The following is a 26416-nucleotide window of genomic DNA, read 5'->3' as shown; positions in this document are numbered from 1 at the left end:
GGATATTTACAATAACAAAATCGTTAATTCATTCAAAAACTTTTATTTAAAAAAATAACATTAACATTATATTTCTAATTAATCACAATAATAACTTAAGAGTTCATAAAGCATAATATTAATTTAATAACTAAGTTGCTTAAATATATATCTACCTACCTATCTATCTATATTCTACATATTTAGAAATTAAATTTTAAGCTTTGGAACCTGAGGCTTATGACGAACATTTATATATATTACGTCAGTATAGTTTATTTAAAAAATATTAATATAATCTATTTATATATTTATTATTTCTAATTATTTAATGTGAATAAAATTGTATTTTGAGATTTTCAATTTATAATAATAAATCATAAGGCTTCGTTTACATTATTACATTACTCTGGAAATTTTAATTTGAGGAACACGTACCTTACGTTTTTGGAAATAATATTAGTTACATTAATTATATTTATATTTAGCTCACTTTATCACACCCGGAAAGATATGTAGATCTAAGATATCATGTTTTCCTAATAAATGTTTGCTTTGCGATGATCAAATGCACGTGTGCGTGAAACGATATGATCGGAATACATGTGGTAATGTGATACTTATTCCTTACTCTACCTACAGTATATTTTGACCTAATTTTAATTTTACATTCGGGTAGTGATAAAAGTCAAAAGAAACATTGATCTTTGAAGAATTCAAGATAATTTACAAAAATATTAAGGATGTCCCGGGTAGTGTTGCCAGTCTCCACAGGGCGGATGTAAATGAGACGGGACAGGAGTGTACAGTCCCGGAGGATGGTGTGTCAAAGTATGAGAGTAACGTGGTTGCATTTCATGGTAGTCTGGTATTGGAGTTGGCTTCAGATACTGATCTAGCTCAGCACCATCAGGCGGGCCATCAGCTAATAGGGCTCCATCTACTTCAATCCGTGAGAAGTCGATTTGTGGAGCGTAGCGTTCTGGCGTGGGTTCCTGTTTTAGTCTGGCTGTGGAAGCCGGTGGTGGTTTGCGCCGTCGCGGCTGGTACTTGTAGTCGGGATGCTCCCGCTTATGCTGAGTTCGTAATTTTTCCGCTTCCTTCACAAAAGGAAGCTTTTCATCTTCGCTCAGGCTTCTGTGAAAACATTATAGTATATGATTATACTCTTATAATCATTTTAATTATTTCGGTAATTTATTGAGATACTAAGTACTAGTATTAGTATTAGTAGTATAGGTAACATAATACAAGCAATGTTGATGTCATTTATTAATAATACAAGAACCATTGATTAGCCTGAACGAAATATTCTTACAGACAAAAATTATCGTGTACGAAATCATGCTAAAATAAATTATTGAGTAATATTTTTATTTAAGAATGGTGTAATTCTATTACCATTAGTAATCCACCAAGCTTAATATCATTTTTTTACTACATAATCAGTAGTAAAAAATGGTGAGGAAGTAAGGAATTTCCGATACTCAACAATTAATAAATCGATGAGGAAAGCGTTTAACAAATAAGGACTGATAAAAAGTTAATTTTAAATTTTAAGTTACTTTCACGTTTTAGGAATAATAATTTATTAAAAGTAATTATCTGGTTTTTACGATTTTGATCATTTTATGTAAAATTAAGATAAGATAAATGAGATATTTGCATAACAATTTTATTGACTAATGAATACAACTTTTTAATGAATTTGAATTTTTTAATAACGTTATTTAAATTTCCAATAAACATACAAGTTTAATGAAATGAATATGTTGATAATAACATCATTATAATGGGATACGAAAGCAAAGTTCTATTCAAAACCAAGACACATATCGTTCAAGTAAGTTTTTACAAGCTCTGTTGAATTGTGTTAAATTTTAAAGAAAAATTATATTTCAATCTGTTCAGCCCGTTCAGAATGTAGATTCTATCGAGAAGAAACGGCAACGCACTTGAATGACAAAGTTTATTTATATTTTGATTACGAAACAAATTACACTAACTAACACTATAATTATAACTATCACTTTAGAAATCTTAGAAGGGTACTATTGTACTATATGTACCCTCCTTTATACTACCTCCGAGACTAACATATCCTCCTGGCGTGCTGACAAATATTAGTTATATTCAAAGACAAGATAAAATTACTAGTTTTTACAAATATGATATAATTCTTATATAATTTAGTAATTAATATTCACATTATTACCTTTATTACTTTATTAACTTATTTTAAGGCCAATAGCTAATATTAAATATTTCGAATATACCTTTATTGGATTATTTAAAACTCATATCGTTCAGATGTTTTTTAATTTTTATTAATCTAGACATTCACCATCACATGTCTAGAGTGCACCTTTAACAACAAAGCAATCAGTATCATTTCACCGACTGTTTTCTTTGATGATTCGAGAGTTTGCTCCGAATAGGCATGTCATTCTTGTGTCATAACAGTACTTCGCGGGTGGTCAGAGATAACAAAACTTATTCCGGAAAACTATATGAATATGGTACACGAAAAGTACTTACGCAGTTTCTAATTAGACGAATTGATATTTAAAATATATTTATATATATCCATTTAGTGGTTTCTAAACTTGGTTTATTTATCTATAGAATAATCAGTGAATTGTATTTGTTAGGATTATAATTAAAATTCCTTAGGGACCGAAAAATAAACGGAAATTACAATAATGTACAAATATTTCGCCAAATATTAATGTTTCATTTCAAATACTGCCAAAGCTCTGCAATGGAAGGCTCGAGACAGTTAGAGATGTTATCGTATCACTTAGCGGCGATAGCATTTTAATGAGTAAACAATCGATGCACGCCGCTCGGTTGGGCGCCGCACGCGCTCCGCACTCCACTTGCGGTATACAGATTGAAGTAAGGAATTTTAAAGCAAAATAGTTTTTATACCAATGAGCGAGGGTTTCATATCATTTATCACTAGTGTGATCCCCCCTTGCCTACTTTCTCATCCCTCCACGCAGTACTTGACATTACTCATCTCATCGGCCGCGATGTGCTCATTAAGATAACCGGAGAATGGGTTGACGTTAAAATTGCAATGCTATTTCGATCGTATACAATCGTATAAAATATATATGTTAACCAAAGTGATTATGATTATATGCTAAAATAAGAATTTATAGTACAGTAAAATATATTTTATTGTTGGTAAATTAGTAAACACTAACAAAAGAAGTTTATTTTTTCACATCCTCTGTACCCGTAATCTCCATATACTAATATTGTAAATGTAATTTGTTTGGGCAAAAACAATGTCTCAACAATTTTATTTTTAAGGTATAACAACTATATTGGTATTTTCAAATTGTTGTTACTTACAATTATTTCATGCATATATCTCCGTGAACTGTATAATATCAATAACACATATATTATTGATAAAATTGATTTAGTGTTAGTCTGATTATTTAAATATAAATTATACTCACTTCCACATAGACCCGAGTGATTTGCTAAGCTCCGCATTGTGCAGCGACGGACGTTCTTCAGAGAGGCGCCTGCGCATCGCTTGTGCGAACACCATAAACGCGTTCATTGGGCGTTTCACGTGCGCACGACGCATACACCCTCCACCTCTGGATTACAAGAAAATGATAAGAATGTCAAAGTATCTATATTATCAACTACGTTCATATATTTTCGTAACTCGTTGTTTAGAATAAATTATTAAGTGATCCCAAGATAGATCCACCTTATGTTTGATCTATTTACCCTTACAGTATTTTTTATATTTCTAATATAGAGACAATTACATACCAATCACATATTCTACCTCATGACAGTAATACTTTCTAGTGTTGTGTTCTTGCTTAAAGGATGAGTGATGAAGTGTAATTACAGGCATACGTGACACAACATCGTAGTTCTAAAGATTGTTAGCGCATTGTCGATGTAAACAATATTAATAACTGGTGGTGACCACTTACCATCATGTAGCCCGTTTACAAGTCTGCCAACGTATATAAATAAAAAATAATAAAAGGAAAAATATTTGATTCTATGATGATAATGGACATAAATAATTTTCAAAATAATTGTGAGTCTTGACGTATGTATATATTTTTAGTACTAAATGATTACACATATTTGTGTTTCATGTTTTACAATCCTCGATTAGGAAAGCACGTACGAACCTACTTTGATAATATCTTGCCAAACGCTTAACAAAGCTAAAGTTAATGTTGACACAACCAATAAAATAACCACTCGAGTACATCCACTTAAGAGTTTCAACTTTCGGCGCGCGACCGATAATTACTAGGCGACTAAACGCATAAAGCGACGAAGAAAATAAATTATTACGAAAAACCCTTCATGTTCGTTTTTGTTTATTTCATAGGTCGTACAGTGGCGCGCCGGCGCAAGTAAACTTCTAAACGACCCAAGTGGCGGACCCTCACGTCATTTTACGCTCGTAAACATCTCTTATTTTATTACTTTTTTATTTTCTAATGCCGCGTTCGGGTTTCCTCGCGATCTCAATGCTGACAATAAATTATACTTTTTCAAACACTGACACGCCACTAAAAGTCGATCGATTTCTAACGGATCACTCTCGGGAACCAATATTAAACGAAATAATTACTTACTGCTTCGGGGAACTACCAGCGGTTTCCTTGTTTATTAGTTAGAACGAGTTCTGGCAACGGAATAACTTAAGTAAACTTTATTGCTTATACATGAAAGCTAGAAACGCCTTACGATTATAATAAATACCGTGAAGTTGCTATTGTATAAAAATATTAATATTACGAATGCAGACCGCCTTACAGACAATCACATTTTCAAAGCATTCGATTACTTTTTGTAGGGACGCAAAAGACCTACCGCGCGCCGCCATCTGGTTAGTAACATCTTCTGACAATCACAGATACTTGTGGCCTACTCTTCTATTGCTTATAATGTGTTTTGTTTTTTAATATATTACGTAGTAATATTAAGTAATGTTCGGAAATATTGACAAGGTAATAGGATTATTTGAGAATAAAGACTATGTACTTAAAAATAACAATAAATCTCAATAAAATAATATACTTAAATAGATATAGAACTATATAACAAAAGATAAATAAATTGCATAAATCCCTACGGCCTAATTTATATTAAATTTTAATGTTAAAAACGATATTTTTAATATTAAGAATTGTAAGTTAATTTAGAAGGCTTAAATTAATTACCGAACGTGTCCGCGTCTTGACAAAAAGTTTTATAGCTGTACACAGTGATTTACTACACCAGATTTCATAGTCGTCTACGCATACATCTGTGTTTACAACGAATACAACATGAACATGTTTTGCTTTAACATGCGACAGAAAAGGCAATCAAAGGCACGTGTTTATTGCGTACGATTAGACTATTGTTACTCATCTATTTGGTCTCGCATATAATACGCTAGTTGAACCTCCGGCTTTACCCGCGCCAAATTTATAAAAAACTAACATTCCAACACCCGTTTTACCCCCGTGGCTGAAGTAATACTTATATGTTATAATTCTAAATAACAACAATAAATAATTATATCTGTCCATATTGAAATTATGTTTCAAAGATTATTTGATACCAGTAAAAATATTTTTAATTATAATATTATATATTTAATATATAATTAAATTAATAGGAATACATAGTATGTGCGAACTTACATGTATCGGAAAAAAAAATCGATTAATAAGAGAAATATAAAATTGTATAAAAATTCATTTCGTACTAGTTATAATAGGGAATAATAAACGTTTAATGCTAGAGAAATTCTGTTTAAACGTCAAAAATAATTTCGTCTTCGCTAAGTTTAATCTTTGATTATTTATATGTAAATATAATACAATACATATAATCCGCTACTGGCCGTAGCCCTCAAAGCGCTTCAAAGCTCTCGGTAAATATATAAACTTACTACCAATATTAAGAATGGATACATGTTTATATTCATTCATCATAATATATAATAGCTTAACAATTTGTACGCCTTACTTTTGCTTTATTGTACTAGTCAAGTGTTCCTAAATACAAAGACCATTGCGACTAATCTAATTCTGATAAAATGACATCACGCATAATCATTTTCAATGATTTAAAAGTAAGTAGGTATTGAGAGGAGTTTAGTTATGTATCACCCGATTCGGTCATTCGTATGAAGCTTGTTGTGTATTTCATTGTGGGCGTATAACATAAATAGCTACAATCTACAAAGAAAATGGTTGACAAACAGAGAAGAAAAGCGTATTAAGTTATTTATATAACCTATGTATATAGACGTCAAAGCGAAAATTTAAGCTTTTTTTTTATTTAACTTTTTTTGTATAAATCAAATAAATTAACTTTATTGTAAATACAATTTCGTTAGGAATGAACACATTTCAAAACAGCCATTGTGTAATAAGTATAATAACGTACAAGGTTAAATTGTGACCAAAATTTCTTACACGTGTGTCGTTTTCAGCCGCAGAAATAAAATTAATAGTGCTAGAGTATATACAATTTGAGCCATTGTTTTGCAAAGCTTGTCGATGGGTTGCTCGTAAAACAGCGGTCTTGTTATGATTTGTTAATTATAATCAAAGTATATTGATTTATGGTTTTAAAATTTAGAACGTCGTAACAATAATTTCAGTTTAGGGTCAACCTAAAACCTTTAATTTTTTTTTGTTTGTTATATAAATGCCGACCCATAATGTTAAATATTCTTGAAGTTAGGATAATCTGAAACTAAGTTCACGATTGTGGAGGCCATTGGCTGAGGAAGTCATAAACAGTGCAGAATGCAGATAGCTGTCATCTGTGACGAGCCCGCCCACGCTATTTCTGCATCCAACGATCCACCAGCGCCGACACTGCTCTCTTAACTTTATTATCATACAAAACCAATATAAATCGCAAAGGATGCTGAACATGAAGTAATGCACCGAGTGAGATAAGACAATAATACGTTTCAAGTCTTTCGTAAAGAGTCTAACTACCGTTGATCGTATAAATTAGTCAAATGTGAAGAAAGCAATATATTTATGTAATATTTTAACATACATACGTACGTAATAAAAAGTTAAGGTCTACTTCATAAAATATTTAAATGTCCGTCTGACTTATGACGTATAGCCTACACCAGTTGGTTTAAGAGCATGAAAATTTGCACAGAAATTCCTTATGGAACGTAGGATTTTTGAAAACTCATCTCCTAAATGGGTTAAATGGGGGATAATAGTTTGAATGGAAATTTAATTCGTCATTTGTAATTTTAGAAATATGAAAATTGGTAGGCTTATGTTGATGTTAATGAGTAAAGAGTAAAGTAAAGTAAAGATATTGAACATCAGGAAGTTTGTTATTTTTGAAAGTTAGAAATATTGAAATCGCTTCTGTTTATGAGTGAAGAAGGTTGTTACAGCGCTATCAAAAACTCATCCCTTGAGGAGGAAACACGAGGGATGCAAGTTTGTATGGAAATAAATAAGAATGAAAAAGACTTCGGTAATAGGATAGGAATATTTCTCATATATTTTAAAATGATTACATAATTTTACTGTTTATACAGTTAAACGAAAGTAACCTTATAATACGATGGCAGTAAAAGTCTTCTGTCGCCACTACAAAAATCTCCTTAACATCCCCCAGAACCGCAGTTATCTTTACAGACGATTTAACAACCACCATAAAACAATTAATGGCGTTGTAAAACATGACGGTAGCTGATGCCTCTGCTATCATTACTGAGCCACTCGACGATATTTTATCCTAACGTATTTTGTATAGGTGTATGAGCAATGAACACCTGGTTCAAGTGCTTTACCCTGGGAAAATTTATTGTAACGGAATTAATCTCCCTTTTAATACTTTATGTTATCTTGTTCAGGAATTTGACGTTCGTGCATTTATAAAAATGAATCAAAAATAGTATCCCCCTTTTCAACGTATTATCATCAAATAAACAATAAGTCAATAGACATATTATAGCTATCGATAAAATGCTTACATTTTAGCACATTAAATATGTGTTACATGAATTTAGAATATAATTGAGCCGTTTTTATATTTTACATATTTCAATTTGATTATTTTGTACTATAATAATATTTTCCTAGTCCTTTTATCGTCTGGCCAATGGAAATTCCTAATGAAATCAATCAAGGACTGGACTATCGTATTTACTCTGATATGGTTGAGTGGACTGGACGTTATCAGTAGCAGTGTGGACACAGATGTTTTCCCATGCATGCACCCTTAGACATAGCTAGAGAATATGTAGAACAAATTATTTTCACTCAACTGTTTACATTAGATACTTGTTATTAGCCATCATACAAATACACACATAAAAACGATTTATTTAAAGTGATTCATTAAAATTTAAAAAATAAACATATAATAAATAATTTGGTACCTAGTTTATATCGATATCTTTATTAATATTATAAATGAGAAAGTAACTGTGTCTGTTACGTCTTCACACTTAAACAGTTGAACGGATTTAGAAGAATTTTGGTATTTTATAGGAATTTCCTACAACCTTTCGAGAGGGTAAATTCACGGGTGACAATTTGTGTTCCATAATTAAAGTTTTATAAATTTGGTGAGGATAAAGCCGCAGATTCCGCTAGTAAGATATAATAATGCCTTGATCAATATACATTACTTTAAACGTTGAGATTTGGTTTCAATTATGAGTACCTTCTTGTAAAATTAATTCCATCTCATCATTTAAATGTCCATACTATGATAAAATTTGTTTTTCTCAAGACGAGTTTGAAACTCATTATTTTCACCCCACTGATGTGAACCTCCTGGTTATTTCACTTTAAGCACTTTAATCAAAAAAATAGATACTTGTACTTTCTACCGGCGGTTCTTATAAAGGGTTTTTTATTTGCTGAACCGGTATTAGTTTTACTTTGATTATGGATTCTTTACTTTAATGCTTCTATTGTCTTTTACTTTTACACAACTTAAGCAAGCAAGTTAGTTTAACCAAAACTTACCGATTTTACAGACAAAATTTGAAACGAAGTCGCCTTAGAATCAAAAGAATAAGAGTTTGGTATGTAACCTCTGTGCCTACAATACAATTATTAAAGAAAACTTAGTACACATTACATTTAATTGAGTGTGACTTATAAATCATTTAATAAATCATTAAATGTGTATTAATCATTTAATTACTGAACTGAAGTACTACTTACTCAAAGTCTATTAATCTATAGTCTAAAAATTGTTTAACCCAAATTTCTATATCAGATATTATGATATTGATGATCAAACAGTATGTATATAAGTAGATATATTTTATGTGCTCTTCCGGACCGGGATCGGCAATCGCTTGGTATTCGTAGAAGTTATTTTATCAACGCAAATAAAGTACAAATGGTAATACTCACGATTTTATTTTTGTAACAAATATTTTATTTAGTATTACAGTTATTATTATATATTTAGGTATTTATGTTCGTTCGATTATCTTTATTATCATTCCGCATTCAATATCAGAAAAAAGGATATCACGGCTGTTTTTGTGTATTTTTTATTGAAAAGTTTCTATTTTCTCTATTCTTTAGAATAATAGTGTCCTCCTGACCGATTCCGGCCATGACGGCGCCCGTTCGATGGAGGCCAACCACGCAGAACATTGTACTGTGCACAAATGTTCAATCATAGGAGCGCTCTCAATTCCTTCTTTCACATAATTTCGATATTGGATACTTCAGGCCTATGATTTTACATGGTTTTTGAAGCACGAGAATTTAGACGCAACTAATTATAAACTCTGGTAAATTATTGACAAAGAATGCTATAACTTTTTACTGACCGGTCCCGGGATTTGACTAGCCCAGTACTTTTGGATTTTAGCCAACCATCTTAACCAGTTAGATTCCAAAACCAACGAAGCAGTTAGAACATATAAACATAATGCTAGGGCTTTGTGCAAGCAAGTCTGGGTAGCCAATTGTTAAATTTAGGTACCAATCGCTCATCAGATATTATACTGCCAAACAACAGTACCTACTTAGAATTATTATATTTCACTCTGAAGGGTTGAAGTTGGTGTGAGTAAAAGGTACACGGAATCATCTTAGCTCCCAAAGTTGGCACATAGGTGGCTAAGGAATGGTTTAAATTTCTTACAGAACTGGCCTTTAACTTTTTATATTAAAGTCTGAGAACTCCAATTCCATATGACAACCTATATTTCCTTTTCCCAGAAGACAAAACAATTTATATACCTACTTTGTTCCAGAATATAATCTATTATTTGGTCGTGTTTCATTGAATTCTATTCCATCATTTCCACACGTGCATGTCGCTTCAAACCACATTCTGCACGCGATAGTCAAAAAAATGTGTTACTATCTTTAATCTACACGATGTACATATATTTAATATCTAGTTAAGTTTTTATTACTCGAATATATCACGAATTTATATTTCATATTTTTTATTAAATCTCCGTCGTAAATAGTAGTACTTAGGTAAGTACCTAGATATTGAAATAGTTACCGTGAGATATGTATCGTATGTAGGTAAAGCTAAAGTGGTAACTGATCGCGAATAATGTTTAGCAAGTGGTAGTATTTCAAATAAGTACATATGCGGTAATGAAGAACGTCTGGTGTTAACCGCACGCATTACCGCTCGCCTGCTAACACACACGCCGCCGCATCACACCAGAACACACGGCCAGATTACACTCTGTCAATATTTGATATGTTCGGACTTCGAAAGGGAAATTAGAGTTAGAGCTACTATATATGGAATAACTCAAATGACCATGTAAATTTTTATTTTAAATGTTAAACCAACTGGAGGTTTATTGTTACATTCTATAAAAGTTGTATATGTTTCGAAGCTTACCTACTATATCAGCTTGAACAATTATCTCATAATCTTAACTTTATTTCTTCCATAGTGAATATTAAAGACCTGTCCGTTGGTTTAACCTTTTCTAATTCAGCAATGTAGTGACTGATTTTCGTTAGTTTTTTCATAGAGATAGTTTATGGGCGGGTACGGAGTTGGATCATTAACAGAGGTAGGCTACTGTCCCACGTAGGAGGTGATGGCATATATATTGTAAAAATATATTTTAGGAAGAGAGATTAAGGTGAAAATGCAAGAAACATTATTAATTAAAGCCTTCAAAAGTAAATATAGTAACTTATTAAATATTTATCAATTTTCTATGCTTATTTAATTAAATATTTGAAAAAATGTTTAATTATATAATCTTATTACTATTAATAGTCGGTAACTATGTTGGGAGAGATATTATTAAAAGGATAAAATTAAATATGTATTGGATAAATAGATTATTTTTTTAAATTAAATCCTTAGGTTTATTTTAAGCCCTGAAACATTACCGGGGAGAGATCTTTACCTATTCAGTGTTAAGATCGTCTTATTGAGCATATATTCTTTAAAAAAATCTATTTCTGTGGTACACGATATCGTATATAACTATTTAAAATAAAAATAATGAATTAAGGTATAAAAGTGAATTAATGTAAATAAAAATATTTCAGCTTGAAAAGGAACAACAACAAATAATGTTAAGTGTAAGTTCAAATGTCGTACGACTGCCGGAGTGGCCAATGTAAATAGGGTGCTGGGTGTGGAAGCGGCACTTGTGAACGTGTTTGCACCCCCACTTAAAGGGCAGGCTAGAATAGAAACGCAATGTTTGCTTCCACCGGCACTGTATAGGTGAGGAAATCTTAATCTACCATAGACGCTTCATATTTATGATTCATACTTCGAACGGAAATTAGCGGTAGGCTGCTCGTTTTGATGTTTTTTAGCAAATAAATACTGTTTGTCCTTGCGTTTCTTTAGAATTGAATCGTCATCATTTTTACGTAGAAATCGTAATTAGACGTATCAGTTCATTTTTATCTCACCACAACTAAGTTTTTATCATTGATGATATATTTGTACGTTAATTATAATCTTCTAAACGGGATGAAGGTTTGTCGGGAACTCCCTTCAGGCGGCAAGATAACGGCACCCCACAAAGGGAATGTTTGCTCAGGCGCATTATCGCTTCGCGCGGAAATAAATCGGTAAAATAGGAAGATGATAAAAATTGTCACACGAACTACGTCAGGGCACCCTAACAAACTTATGTTCTTCCGTAGTGGGTAATGCGCTTAGGGCGAACTCAGTAATCTTTAATTTTTATTACACGGTTTAATATTTCACAGTTCGGATATTGTACTTATTCAATAATTCAGATTTTAATTATAGATAATAATTAAGTAAGAATAATAAAAATATTCGGACATTAAAAATGCTATAAGTATATTTCATAAATAATGATGTAACATTATGTATATTAATACATAATACATTACTTTTTGGTTTAGTAAGAAACAAATACGATCCCCCAAAGATTTAATATAAAAAGCCGACAGTCGGTAGAAGATTAATAAACAAGGAGCTGATAAGCGATAAACGTATTCAATAAGGCTGTACATTAAGTGTCGGTTTTATGAAGACGCTATGCCGACCTCGGGTCGACTGTACTATCTTAAACTGTAATTGTAAGATATGAACTAATTACGGAATAATTTCTCAGTATTCGAGGTCACAGCCATTACTAATTTATGTTATACCGCATAATTCATTTATCTACTGTTAAGTATTGCCAGTAGAGCCATCCCATCCCATTTCATCTGAATTTAAAGAGTTAAGTTTTATTCTGACTAACATTTCAAGTAAAATTAATATTCTCTCGAGGTTTATTGTTTTATATTTAATTTAGGGCGTTTAGGTATTATAAAGAAGTTTTAAAGGCGTATAACAACCTTTTACTTGGTAGTAGGGCTTTGTGCAAGCCCGATTGGGTGGGTACCACTCACTCATCGGTTATTCTACCGGCAAACAGCAGTAATCAGTATTGTTATGTTCCGGGGTCAGTGAGCCAGGGTAACTACAGGCACCAGGGGTCATAAAAGCTTAATTACTAAATATATTTACTTTCAACTCTGTATATATTTAAATATGCATTATATTATAACGATTATAGACTCATCGATAGGTGGATTCTTGCCCTAAGTAACCGTTACATATTTTCTGCGTTGTTTTAGTATTATATTTTACTTATACTTATTTGTCGTGTTGTGGACGCTTGTCATTGATGTACGATGTGTATCCTTAAAATAATATAATATGTTATTATATTTTAGTAAGTGAAATATACCTATGAAACGAATAAATATCATACAGATATATTGTATAAAATATTTTATACTATCAATATCGGATTGAACGGTCTATATATTTTAACCCATATTTATCCATGGCGTGTCTTAAAAAGTTTTTTTTGCTCTGTCGAAAAAATAAAAAACTTTGTCTATTAAAAACTAGTAATGAAGTATAACAGCCCATGTTTAAGTTATTTAATAAGCAAAATGTGATAATATACATATAAGAAAGAGGTAGTGAAAAACTAATCTTTAATCTATGAAAATGTATATATTGTTATAAAATATTATGTGATTATTGTCATTTTACTGCATTTTGGATTTGAAATCTAGAGATCTTAGATTAGACAGATTTTGGCTGCTTTGAGTTTTTTTTCCTTTATGGTGATGATAAAATACGTGCTTGGTTAGTATGTATATTTTATGGAATATTACCTTGGGGCAATAATATAGGTATTGGAACCATTTTTATTCTACAAAAGAGAGTGAAATTTATATGTTGAGCTATTTATGACATAATAATAATACTTCTAATTACGTTGTAACATATTATCAACAATATTATGCATATCTACAGTCATACGGATAGAATCACTGACACGAATGTGGTATAAACACGAGAATTAAAGGTAAATTGAAAACATCAAGTTTCCTAATCCGTAAATAATCCTTCTTTTGGAAATAAATAAATCCTTTGCTATATTTTATATTTCGCCAATCAATAAATTTAAATCATATATTTTATTATTTATTTAGTAAAATTACTCCGAATAAGATTACATAGATGATAAAAAAAGTTTAATTGTATTGTCGACTGCAATGATAACGAGGGTTTTTCAGTGATCAAAGAATTTGCGCCGAATTTAATAAAAGTACATATGTACAATGTACATATATAGAAGTACAATAAAGTTCACGTGGATTTCAACTGAAGTTTTTGGTTGAAAGTAGTAAGTAGGCCTTAACCAAGGGTGGCAAAACTTGGTAATTTTTATTTTCAGTTTTCAACCAAACGTCGTTTAAAAATAAAAAAATAAATAAAAAGCATAAGTACCTATAATTTACAGGTTTTAACTTTTACTAAAGTTTTTTAGTTTAATTTAATTCTTATACATCTTTCAATCTTTGGTGTTATGCAAGGAGGAGGTTGGGAGGAGGAAATCTTCAATAATCCTAGGTTAGCCAAGGAGTAAGAGTAAGTAGTAAGAAGTAAGAGCCTGTAATTGACGCACCTCTGAGTTTTCACAGGCTTAATTTGTTTTTATAATTCATCTTCTCAAATAATCATTACCAATGTTATCATGATCAAACCTTCCACACTTTCAATTTCCACTTACAACCTAGCCGCTTTAGAAGATCGTGGTGGAATAAGCTTTAACGAGTGAAGTGAAATAGGCTTTGTTTGTACTTTTAAATACTTTAATAGGAAAATAAACTTAAAATATATACTGGATAAGATCACGTGAAGTAGGTTGGTATATTATGTAGGCTCCTCACTACTCTGAGAAACTCAAATAGGTATAGTACGGCCGATCATTGCGAAGACACGATATCAGCCCAAGAGTTTAAGGGTTCCAAAGACGGAACTTAAAATTTGAAAAAAATTCAACGGAGTGATCTTAGTGATATGATTTTAACTAATTTGATAATATAAAAATAGAATTAATTGAGATAATATACCCCAAACAAAATTTTAAGCATTACACTAGCTAGATATGGATTATCCATTTGTTTCTTTTGTCTACACCCTAATCAAAATTGGAAACAACAAAAATGAAAATTTTACAGCACTCTTTGCAAAAAGTTTTTTTTTTTTATTTTCATGTACTGCGTATGTAATGTTTATTAATATATTATTTGCTGTCGAACTTATTGTCTACAACATTTGTAACATACAAACAATTTAAAAAAAAACAAACGATATTTGTTCTCGGACCGCCTCTTCAAACAAAAAATCTTTCTAAAAAAAAATACACAGATATAACTATTAATGTAATATTCTACGTATATAAAAACTCCACCTTTCAATTATAAAGACAATATGAGTATATACACAATATACGATGCGTAGTTTTCCAACTATTTTGAAGCGTACTAAAGCTGTAGTGATGCTAGAGCCCGTTAATTATAATAATGAGTAGGAGAAAGGCATGAGTAAATCTGAACCGACGGCGGTGTAGCCGTATATACCTACAGACGGATACTGCGCACTTGAGTCTCAAGTGTTTTCATGCAAGAATAGTTTTTTTTTTGCTTATATTTAATATTTGAAATGTTCAATATTTGTAAACATATTATTTTAAAAATATGACTTTGATAAAATGGTTATAGAGTTTCAAAGTAATTGTTTTTAAAATTTTTACAGTTACACGATGTTAATTAGAAAAATAAAATAATTAAAATATAATATTAAAAATTAAAAGTATAAGCTCCTAACCTTATCCTTAACTCAATAGTGGGACATTTATAGGCAGTTACTTAAATAAAAACAAAGAAATTCGATTGTCAAGTGAAAAGCAAAACGTTAATTTTTTTCATATTTATTACCGTAGCGCTACGAAAGCTCTACAAAGATTGTATCAATTTGTGATAAATTACAAAATTATTGTATTGGTTACTTACTTGGTAGGTTGTGGCAAAATAGTATCATAGTTAAAGGATAGTAGAAGCTTCCCAACCGCTTCGTTGATCTCTAATTTTTCTGTCGGCTTGTGATCTTGATCCCAGCTCATCGTGGTCACCATAAACTGAAGTTATTGTGTTACACAAAGCTGACGTCGCGGGACATGCGCGTGCGTTCGACTCGCGCGCACGGACTATAAAGAGTTCCTTATGCTCGGCGCATAGGTATAAATGTGTTATAGCGCGCGCCGATACGCAAGCTCACTTATTTTGTTTACTTCGCGATTTAATAAGTTTTATGATTCAGTAATTTATTCCTCTTATTTATGGAAAATTAAGTGTTTTTATACAATTCTAGCAGTAAATTAAATATGAGGAAATTATATTGTAATGAATAAAATACATACTCTACTAGAGTATTTTATTAGGTATCTAATTTTAATTATACACAATAATTTATATTTTATTTTTGTACTTAATTAAGAAAGTAGATGCTCTAAAACCACTAACGTAAGATATTTGTATTAAATACATACACACTCCTAGGCACGGATTTGAACTAATCCTTCACAATAACAAATAAACTACCTAACATAAATTACGTAAATATTTTTGGATATATTATTATTTTTACACCATAAGACTAAACAGTTTTCCGAGGTTTTCCGAGTCATAAACTTCGAGTGGGCGGTGCTGGGGAGGTAGCGCCGCCTCGCATCGCCATTGGACCGGCCGCTATGACGTCACTGCGCGTGCGACTTTATCTTCGTGCCTACAGAGAGATTGCAACGGGCATCATGAGAATAATGTAGGTACAGTAGCGTGTACTACATAAAAAAACATTTGAGTGGATATTTTTGAGAGTTGTTGCAAAGAGATTGTAAGCGAATAGGTAATTTTATTAGATGAAAAATTATAAAATGAGAAGGTATAATCATGTACTTATGTGAGTATTAAATAATGAGTCATATTTAAATTTGTTTAAAATGGTTTCAATGAGGCACACATGTATATATATACATATACATACTTCGAAGTAACTACATGAAATTTACAAATTAGCTGCTTTTTATTAAACCCTCGAGTTGGTCAATTAACACGATCTAATTTTGTGCCCAATTCACGCAAGAAACCACTAATTAAGCTGTCAAGGTACACTGTACCAACTGCCTTCGCGATAGATAATACAGTCATAACAGTCGCATTTAAAGTCGTTCATTTCGTTTCCAACAGAATTGTATATTTTGATAGGTAGATATAGTATTGAGTAGGTATTATAAATTAATTAAATATGAAACAAGTATTTAAAAAGGTATACCTACTAACCTATATTTATAGAGTAGGTATGTGGTAAGTAATTATCTATAATTGTCCATTCCAGCAAATTATTTACACATTTCATATAACTACTTCGTGCTGTATGAACATAAGAAATATTAACTGTAACAATATTTGATATTAAGTTAACACAAGCAATTACATCTTGAATAATAATAATCTGTGGTATTGTATTGTGTATGAATTCGTGAAAAAAAATGTTAACAAAGTTATAATCGGAATTATAGGAGTCAAATTAAAATGGATAAGTAGTTAAGTGAGAATAGTATTGTAGAACTGTTTGTAGTTCATATTATGATAAGTAAGTACGTCAGAACTATTAGCAAAACGCATGGAATTTAACGTTTGATTATTACTATTTAAAGATCTGGAGGGTTCCTATGAGTGCAATATGTATACTTGTATCGGCAATAATAATATAAATTATAGAAGACGTATAAATATAAATAAATAAACATTGGACAACATCACATACATTAATCTGATCCCAATGTAAGTAGCTAAAGCACTTGTGTTATGGAAATCAGAAGTAACGACGGTACCACAAACACCCAGACCCAAGACAACGTAGAAAACTAATGAACTTTTTCTACATCGACTCGGCCGGGAATCGAACCCGGGACCTCGGAGTGGCGTACCCATGAAAACCGGTGTACACACTACTCGACCACGGAGGTCGTCAACAACAAGGTATGACGTTTTTCTAAAATAAATAAAACTTTATTTGTTTAAGAAAAAGAGCAAAATATACAATTCTTGTGTATTTAGATATAAACCTATCAAAGAGTTACAAATTATAAATAATGATAAAATTACTAATAAAATTTTATAATTATATATAGTTAACCAAACATTAAACTGCAAACAACTACTTACACGGAATTTCGTTATTAAATGTAAAAAATTGATTGGTGGTTGAAATAATATGGATCAGCTTTCCGTCTAGAGTTATAGAACAATGTAAAAGTACGTAATATATTATTAGAATAAATATAGGTAATTAAGGCTAGATTCAAGATAAAAAGTACTTAATTTGTAGTGTTTAATTTAGTTAAACTAATTAGCAACATCTATGTTTACGGTTCAAGGTAAAATGTAGTCTATGTGAGTCAAAATTAAATAAATAAACACAATATCCCTCTGTTGTGGGGTAAAGTAGTCTTCTTCTTAGACGAACATTTTGAGATTATCCTATCATACTGCCTTACCGTGAGTTACTGGATTTACGTAGAATACATATGGTTTATTCGTGTTTTTTTTTCGATAATACAAGAAGATATACAAACACAAATTATGTAAGTATATCGAAACTGTAGCGCTTGCCCGTTAAGACGTTAAGATTGACGAGTCTGCTTGATCAGTTCACTCAATGAATAAAGGCCACTTCTTCTCCCTTAGGCTTTCGAAGCCCGAATCTGCCTGGAGAATATTATCAATAGTCGTTTATTTATGAAATTTGGATTAACTATGAACTGTAAGCTAAATTATTAATGATATCTTAAGTTACATCATTATATATCTAGTATTAAAACTATTAATATGGATAAGTAATTATACAGGGTTATACAGGTGATTCAACGTATTCCCGTTAGGGGAGGAGGGGATAGGGGTGATAATTTTAACCCTCACATGCATGCAAAAGTGAACCATTTTTGAGTTATCACGTTTTTTAGCTTTTTTAAAAAAAAATCAAAAATGCAACTTCAAAAATTTATTTTAAAAAAAGTATCACTTTAAATCTCATTTATTTCTTCTGATTTATAAAAAATATTAAGCAATGGTTATATTTCAAAATAAAACCAATAATTATCGGTCCAAATTTAAAAATGCGAGACGGAAAACGATAATTTTTCAAAATATTTTTGATAAAACACAATTTCCCACAAATATGCTTTAAAAACAAAAAAAAAATCGCTGTCAAGCTTGTCTTGCAGATTATTTTAAAAACGTTACCGTTTTCTTAGCTCTCCAAAATTGTGTAACAACTAGGAACTTATTTGAAAGCAACCGAAATAAAATGACCACAAAGGACGCTGGTGGAAATTCGTATTCGACCATGAACGAATTCGAAGGTCACTATTTAAAATTATTTAAAAACAATACTCAATGTAAATAAAACTAAAATAATATTAAGAAACAGAAACAAGTCAGTACTTAAGTTACAATTAAGACTTTTTATAATTTAGTCTAATTAAAGTTCTTGCTCGAAGTGCCTTTCCCTTTTGCGTACGCAAAGTCGCATAGTCGCTTTTCCTAAGTTGTGACTTAACGCATCATATTTGATTGTAGTTCTTATTTTGTAGTCTTTCGCGGATAATACAGGCGAGACGGCGAGACGAGCCTGTGTGAAAGACGTTATTAGGTAATAGTGATTAAAAATTCAAAAATGTTTTAAAATTTGTAATTTGTTCAAACCTGTCACTGTGAGTTTATTAAATATAAATTTGGTCATAAGGTTTAATAATCTATTAAACGTTTAATTAATGGATAGTAGCTGTTATGAAAATTATGATCAAGTTTTGCTACAATGTGGCAAGTCTGCTGGAAGGTTTCCGACTTCTAACTTAGATGATAAAAACACTTGTATAAAACTTTAATTTCTTACTTTATCAAATGGAAATTATTTATGGAAAATATTATATAATATAAAGATAGTTAAAAAATAAATAAAACAAAAGGCAGATGGTGCAATATATAATAATGGCTGTATAGAATGAACGTTTGTATTTTCCAAATGTATCGAATTAACATCTTTGCTAAGTGATATTTTCATATTAAAAAAAAACTGTCACTGTCACTGAACACATCAGTCAGCAGTCATTGTCAATTTGACATTGATCTCTAAGCCATTGGCGTCGCTTTGAAGTTTTATATAGGTAACTTTGGCGATTTGAAACAATTAGAATTAACCAATAAATATAGGAGAAGCTGTTACAAATTAAATATATGAATAAAACTTTGTTATTTACTTTCTAGATACTAACAAATAAAATGAAGATAGCTGTAGAAGGATGTGCACATGGCGAACTAGACAAAATTTATGAATGTGTAGAAACATTACAAGAAAGAGAAAATATAAAAATTGACTTGTTAATTTGTTGTGGAGATTTTCAATCAGTACGTAATAATGACGACCTCCGAGCTATGGCTGTACCTGAAAAATATCAGAATATTTGTACTTTTTACAAGTAAGTTTCGGCGCGTTTTTTGATCTCAGTATTAGTTTGTGTAAACAAAAATTTAGAATTAATGTATTTATATTAAATGAAAATGTTTGTATCTAGATATTATAGTGGCGAGAAAATGGCACCTGTATTAACAATATTTATTGGAGGAAACCACGAAGCATCAAATTATTTACAAGAACTTCCTTATGGAGGCTGGGTAGCACCAAATATTTACTATTTGGGCAGGGCAGGAGTTGTCAGATTTGGTAATTTGAGAATTGGTGGTAAGTAACACATTTTATAGCTATATTATTGTTTTAATTTAAATAGCTTTTCTTATAAAATCTGTATTACAGGACTCTCAGGAATTTACAAAGGTCATGACTATTTGCAAGGGCTTTGGGAATGTCCCCCTTATACACAAAGTTCGCTGAGATCAGTTTATCATATACGGGCTCTAGATGTTTATAGGTTAAGCCAAATTAGAGAAAAAGTTCATGTAATGCTGTCACATGATTGGCCAAGAGGGATAACGAGTTATGGGGATAAAAATAATCTTCTAAGAAGAAAACCCTTTCTGCGGTAGATATATTACCATTTTTTAAATATTTTATTAATACTGTTGACATAATATTGTCATTTAAAATGTAACAGTTACAATATAGTAATAACAAAAATGTGTTTTGTGTTTTAGAGAAGACATTGAGTCAAATCAATTAGGCAGTCCACCAGCAGAGAAACTTCTTAACACATTAAAGCCTCAATATTGGTTCGCTGCACATTTACATTGCCAATTTGCAGCCCTTGTAAAGCATGAAAATGATGAAGAAACAAAGTTTTTAGCTTTAGATAAATGTTTGCCGAAGCGGAGACATTTGCAAATATTAGACTTGCCATCGGATTATGATGGTGATAAACTACTCAAATATGATGTGGAGTGGTTAGCCATATTAAAAAACACAAACCATCTATTATCAGTGAAAAATATTAATTGTCACATGCCAGGACCAGGTGGGAATGAAAGGTAAGAATTAATTTATAAACTATTAATGATTTATTATGGGTTCCCTAATGTTTGATACCAAACATATGATAACACATCATTTTCCAAAAGACTTTCTAGATAATATTTAAGTGGCAAACACATACTTTGCAAATGTTTTACATTTAAAATGCTCATTGTTTTGTAAAAAAAATTATAAAATATAAAATCTCTAACCTTACTTTTTTACCAATTTGTTATTAAAATCAAGTAATATATAATGAAATGAAAATTTCTTGTTAATTACTTGTCTCATAAATTATTTATGATAGAAAATAGAAATATAGAATCAATTTATAGTTGGTGCAGAAATAAAATTTATAATTTTGGACATTTGCTATTTGCGAAATGAATAGTTGTTTTAAATGACAGGATACAATGACCCTTTGTAATATGATTGTACATAAAATTACTCACAACTTGATTTCTTTAAAGGTATGATTTTACACCAACATTTGATGAAAAACAAGCCATTGAAAAAACATTTGAAAAATTAACAATCAGTAATGACATGTTCGTAAAAACGGCACCAATTTACAATCCTAGTACACCAAAACGTATACCCACTGAGCCTATAAACAATCCACAGACATTATATCTGTGTGAAAATCTAGGCATAGATGACCCCATTCAGGTTGTAATGGCTAGATCTGGGAGATCCATGAAAACAATAGTAGCAGATAGCAATGATGTTGAAGTAGAAGTAAGTCCAATTAAATGTGCAAAGCTCACTTTACCGGCGCCTGTAACTCCAAGTGAAAATAATAGTCAAGAAATATCACAAGAAAATTCAGTTTTCACACCTGAGAACAGTTTTCTATCCGAAAGTGGCAATAATACATCAGATTGCACAACTCCACCTAGTGCCACAAAAAAGATTTTTAAAAGACGTAATTTAGCCTTGTACACTCCTGAAGAAAATGAACAAGTTAGTGAAACATCAAAATCACCTATGGATTCAGGTAGCCCACGGTCGAGTAAACTTCCATGTAGATATAATGAATTATAAGAGAAAATAAATTTGTAGGTATTCTAATTTCTACTTAGATCAATTTAACATAAGAAATGAAATATAAAAAATAAATCTATATGATATACTATATAATTTTTTACTCAAATTTATAATGCAACATAATTGGAAACTCAATAATTTTAGATAAGTAACATAAACAATATTTTTTTCATATTTCAAATTCTAAAAAGTAATTGTATATGACTTAACTTTTTTTTTTTTCTTCATTTTCATGAGGATTATTTTTCCAACTAATCGTCATCCCATGATTGTGAGATGTTACTCTTAATAAAAGCGATAAAATTTTTATACCATAATTCTACTGAGATGTTAATAAATATATCATTAAGTAGATAATAGGAAATAATTTCTTTTAAAACTTTGGCAATTGATTGAGTGCAATTTCTGATAATGATTTAATATAATACCAGAGACACATCATGACCTATTTTAGTTATGACTTTTATTGGATTTTATGATTTTCAAGCATGGTACTTATGAAAAAATAAATATATTATGTACACTAACATATTTTAACATGTTTGAAATTAAACAAAAGCTTTAATTATTATGCATGATAGGTTTTACTGCTCAATTTAAATATAAGAATGTTTCTTTACACTCTGTATACTTTTATTTTAAGTTGATATAGACAACCATTTTGTAATCACATTTTCTGTACAAAATAAAACCAGGTAAAATCATGTTTTTTATATAACTATGGAGTTTTATTTGTTGGTTTCTATTTATTTTATATGACTTAGTAAATGTTGTTTTAATTGTGGCATATTTTTTGGTTCAAAACTGCACTGGTTGCATTTCAGTGGCAATGACATAAGTGTTTTATGTGTGTCATTTGAGATTTTTTGAATATAACCATCTTCTGTCAGCTTTTTAATCAATTCTGAAATAAAAAAATTGAAAATAAATCTAAATTATTTATTGATTGCTAGGAATGGTTTGTATTCTGGGTACATACAACTCACAAAAAGATCAAGTAAATAAAATTTAAACATTGTCAATTTCGAGTTTTACAATTAATTTTGATGGGAATGTTAAAAAATTTAAATAGTATTATGAAATGTGAAGGTTAGGGATGAATCATTAACAATATTCATAATTAATATTTTACAAACCTTCATAAGGTATAAAAAAGCTAGTCGTAAAGCTGTTCCAATGTATTTTAGTTTTAAGACTTGGTGAATTCATATCTGTACTAATTACATGCATATGTAGCCTTTGCATACTTGGAACTGCATGAAAACCAGCTCGAAGCTCAGAGTCATGTTCTTCTTTTATTAAATTAAACATGGAACCAAATTCATTGAGAAGATTTAAATGTGTTTTATTCAACTTATAAATACTACTGATTTCTTCACGTGGTAAAATAAGATAGTGAATCATAGCTTTAGGGTACTTATCTTTTATAACAACTATTGATTTTGTTTCTTTGTAAATTACTTCAGGATCTTTCATTGATTCTACTAAACCTAATGACCAATGCTTATTTCGCTTGGAGGCTTGCTTTGAAGAACAATCTTCTACATTTTCCACAGCTCGTTTACTCATTTTAATTATATTCTTTTGAAGTAAATGTTTGATTTTATGTATGAAAAAGAATCTTACGATTCTGCCTTTAATTGACACTAGTATAACTCACATATGTTGAAGAACATCAAATTAACGACTTTACAGGGTTTAGAACAAAGAGCAGATCAGCAGATTGGCATTGGTCTAAAAACATTATTTGATCTGTAGGTGTAAGGATGCGTTTGAATTTTTGAGACAGTCAAATTTCAAAAATACAACTTTTAAAGTTTTAACACAGTTTAATAAGGACCAATGTGTCAAACTGACTTAGTAGTTAGTTGATAATTTGACACTTTCATGTCTGTGATGAAGTGCATTTGGCACAACTAAAAGACTATAAACTAAAAATTATAATGAATTAAATTTTATTCGAGTACTCTCGAAAAAAAACGTACAACAAATTAAAGTAATTTAAAAAAATTTGAAAAATTAATTTCTCTTTATTTATCATTTTAATAACATATTTATTGTTTTAATATAGAAGGAAATGATGTAGGTTGGTCGAGTAATAACTTTTATTTTGAAATAAGGACATTATAAATATATACACATACATAATTTTACGTCAAACAATTTAAATCCAAAGATTACTGACGACGTAGATGATGGGTTCGTCACGATGAAATCTGTTTCTCAAAAATGTTTTCAGCCTCCTCAACGAGGAAAAGTACTCTCGAGTGTTACTGTCGGCGATACATTTTCACAAGAAGCTTGTCAATCATAGGAAACGTTACTACGCTACAGTTTTCCAGAGCTTTAGTGGTATTTGCTTTGTGGGCCATTGCGCAGTAACTATTTTTGACCACTTCGCTTGCCATACTTTATTATTATTGAAAAAAAAACGTCAATAAAATTGTTGGCTTTGTTTAGATCGACGAGAATCTTAATATTAAATCGTGACCAGCAGTCAGTTAAAACTATAAGCATGCGTTATAAGCAAAATAATTTAATCAAATTTCCTTAGCACGCACACCGTTGTGTCTTTTAAACCATCGAGTTTCGCACATTGCTATTAATATCTTGTGTTAAGAATCTGGCATAAGACTTTAAATTGATTCTGTTAGTACAGTCGAACGTAGTGGAAATGTGTAAAAAAATCCGACACAAGTTTTAATACCTAAACACTTAAATAGGCTCCACATTTTGCAAATTAACCGAATGAGCAATTCAATAAAGTGTTTGCAATACTAGTAAAGTGCTTGCGGAAATTTTCTTCTGAAACTTAACTTGAAAAATTTTAGAAATTTCTAACGTAAAAGTAATGTAAATCTACAAGGTTCAGTTCCAGAAATGTCTATTGTTTTGTCAATCAGATCTGACTTCCCCACACTGGATATCTTGAAGACATTCTCGCAGATATTTATAATTGCATTATGTAAAGAGGCACTGGAGTATTGAACATTTGTGCTGCTATTTTTCAAATGCGACTTCAGTGTTTCATATCCTGCGTCGAATCAAAATCACAAGAGGAACGAAATGCACTTCGATTTAACTGGTACCCAAAAACGGGGAATCCAATTATTGTATCATAAATCCGAACAAGGTACGAAAATCGGTAAATTCGGTTGTAAATTAAATTAATGATTTGAATCCCAAAAAACTCCACTTGCCCCAAAAACGGTCATAGCCGATGAAGTGCGTCTGTAATATCCTCAGAAGTATCAGCTACGATACTTCGGCGTTGGCACCCCATTCTCTGTTGAATCAACGATGTAATATTTGTAACATTACATCAGTGACATCGTATCATTACAGGCAAACTGTAATGTGCAGTTCTTCTCATTCATACAGATAATATGTAATGCTTGAATTTGAAAAACCGGTGAACGGAGACCGCTCTAAAAGAACATAATTTGAAAATGGAATTCATTTTGTTGATGGGTTATGGGATAGGACCGTTTGTCACAACATCATTAAAAATATATTATCTCTTCTAATTAATCATTATCAAAGATTCCTGTTATTTAAATTATTTTATCATTTATTTTAGATATACATAATATCATGTATTTAGTGGTCTCAGTATCGAGATCACTGTGTAAAAAAATAAAATAAAAATGATATTATTTATTATTATTTATTTTATTGAAATCACAAAAATAATCTTATAAATATATCTAATTTTACAATTATATATTAAATTTTCAAACTTATAATTCGTAAAAGCTTACTTACTACATTTAATTACTTAACTATTTAAAATAATTTCATGTGACGGTCATGGCTGAAAAAGTTTAAAGTTAATTTATTAACTTAACTTTTTTAATTTTTCAGTCATAAGATCAAATTTATCGACATTAAGACAAACATTTGTATATTAAATTAATTCTGTAAATAATACTAAATTATAATTAAAATAATAATTTAATTAAATATATATTACAACTATTGCTTTATTTTGTAAAGGCTTTTGATCATTTGAATTCGGGGTATT

General features: G+C 30.5%; 3 protein-coding genes across 4 annotated transcripts; 1 reads left to right on the top strand and 2 right to left on the bottom strand.

Annotated features, from left to right (window-relative positions):
* Positions 1–373: 373 nt before the first annotated feature.
* Positions 374–16013, bottom strand: LOC125069386 (sex-determining region Y protein-like). Its single transcript, XM_047678867.1, has 3 exons — positions 15834–16013; positions 3453–3599; positions 374–1116 (listed from the first exon to the last, which is right to left on the bottom strand). Exons 1-3 carry the CDS (start codon positions 15953–15955, stop codon positions 717–719), a joined length of 669 nt encoding a protein of 222 aa, XP_047534823.1. The 5' UTR covers positions 15956–16013; the 3' UTR covers positions 374–716.
* A 3998-nt stretch (positions 16014–20011) lies between these two features.
* LOC125069480 (lariat debranching enzyme) lies at positions 20012–22584 on the top strand. 2 transcript variants are annotated; one of them, XM_047678984.1, is made up of 6 exons: positions 20012–20047; positions 20148–20359; positions 20456–20622; positions 20695–20920; positions 21033–21362; positions 21816–22583. In XM_047678984.1, the coding sequence occupies exons 2-6, from the start codon at positions 20163–20165 to the stop codon at positions 22387–22389; spliced, it is 1494 nt and encodes a 497-aa protein (XP_047534940.1). In that variant the 5' UTR covers positions 20012–20047; positions 20148–20162; the 3' UTR covers positions 22390–22583. The 2 variants fall into 2 exon arrangements, with proteins under 2 accessions (XP_047534940.1, XP_047534939.1); XM_047678983.1 differs by lacking the exon at positions 20012–20047 and having other exon boundaries at positions 20061–20359; positions 21816–22584.
* Positions 22585–22615: 31 nt separating this feature from the next.
* On the bottom strand, positions 22616–24219 carry LOC125069479 (aprataxin). The gene is made up of 2 exons (XM_047678982.1): positions 23529–24219; positions 22616–23296 (listed from the first exon to the last, which is right to left on the bottom strand). The coding sequence occupies exons 1-2, from the start codon at positions 23959–23961 to the stop codon at positions 23139–23141; spliced, it is 591 nt and encodes a 196-aa protein (XP_047534938.1). The 5' UTR covers positions 23962–24219; the 3' UTR covers positions 22616–23138.
* Positions 24220–26416: the final 2197 nt, after the last annotated feature.

The sequence above is a fragment of the Vanessa atalanta genome, chromosome 15 (assembly GCF_905147765.1).
Source record: "Vanessa atalanta chromosome 15, ilVanAtal1.2, whole genome shotgun sequence".
Taxonomy (NCBI): Eukaryota; Metazoa; Arthropoda; class Insecta; order Lepidoptera; family Nymphalidae; genus Vanessa; species Vanessa atalanta.
This window is presented reverse-complemented; position numbering and strand designations above follow the sequence as displayed.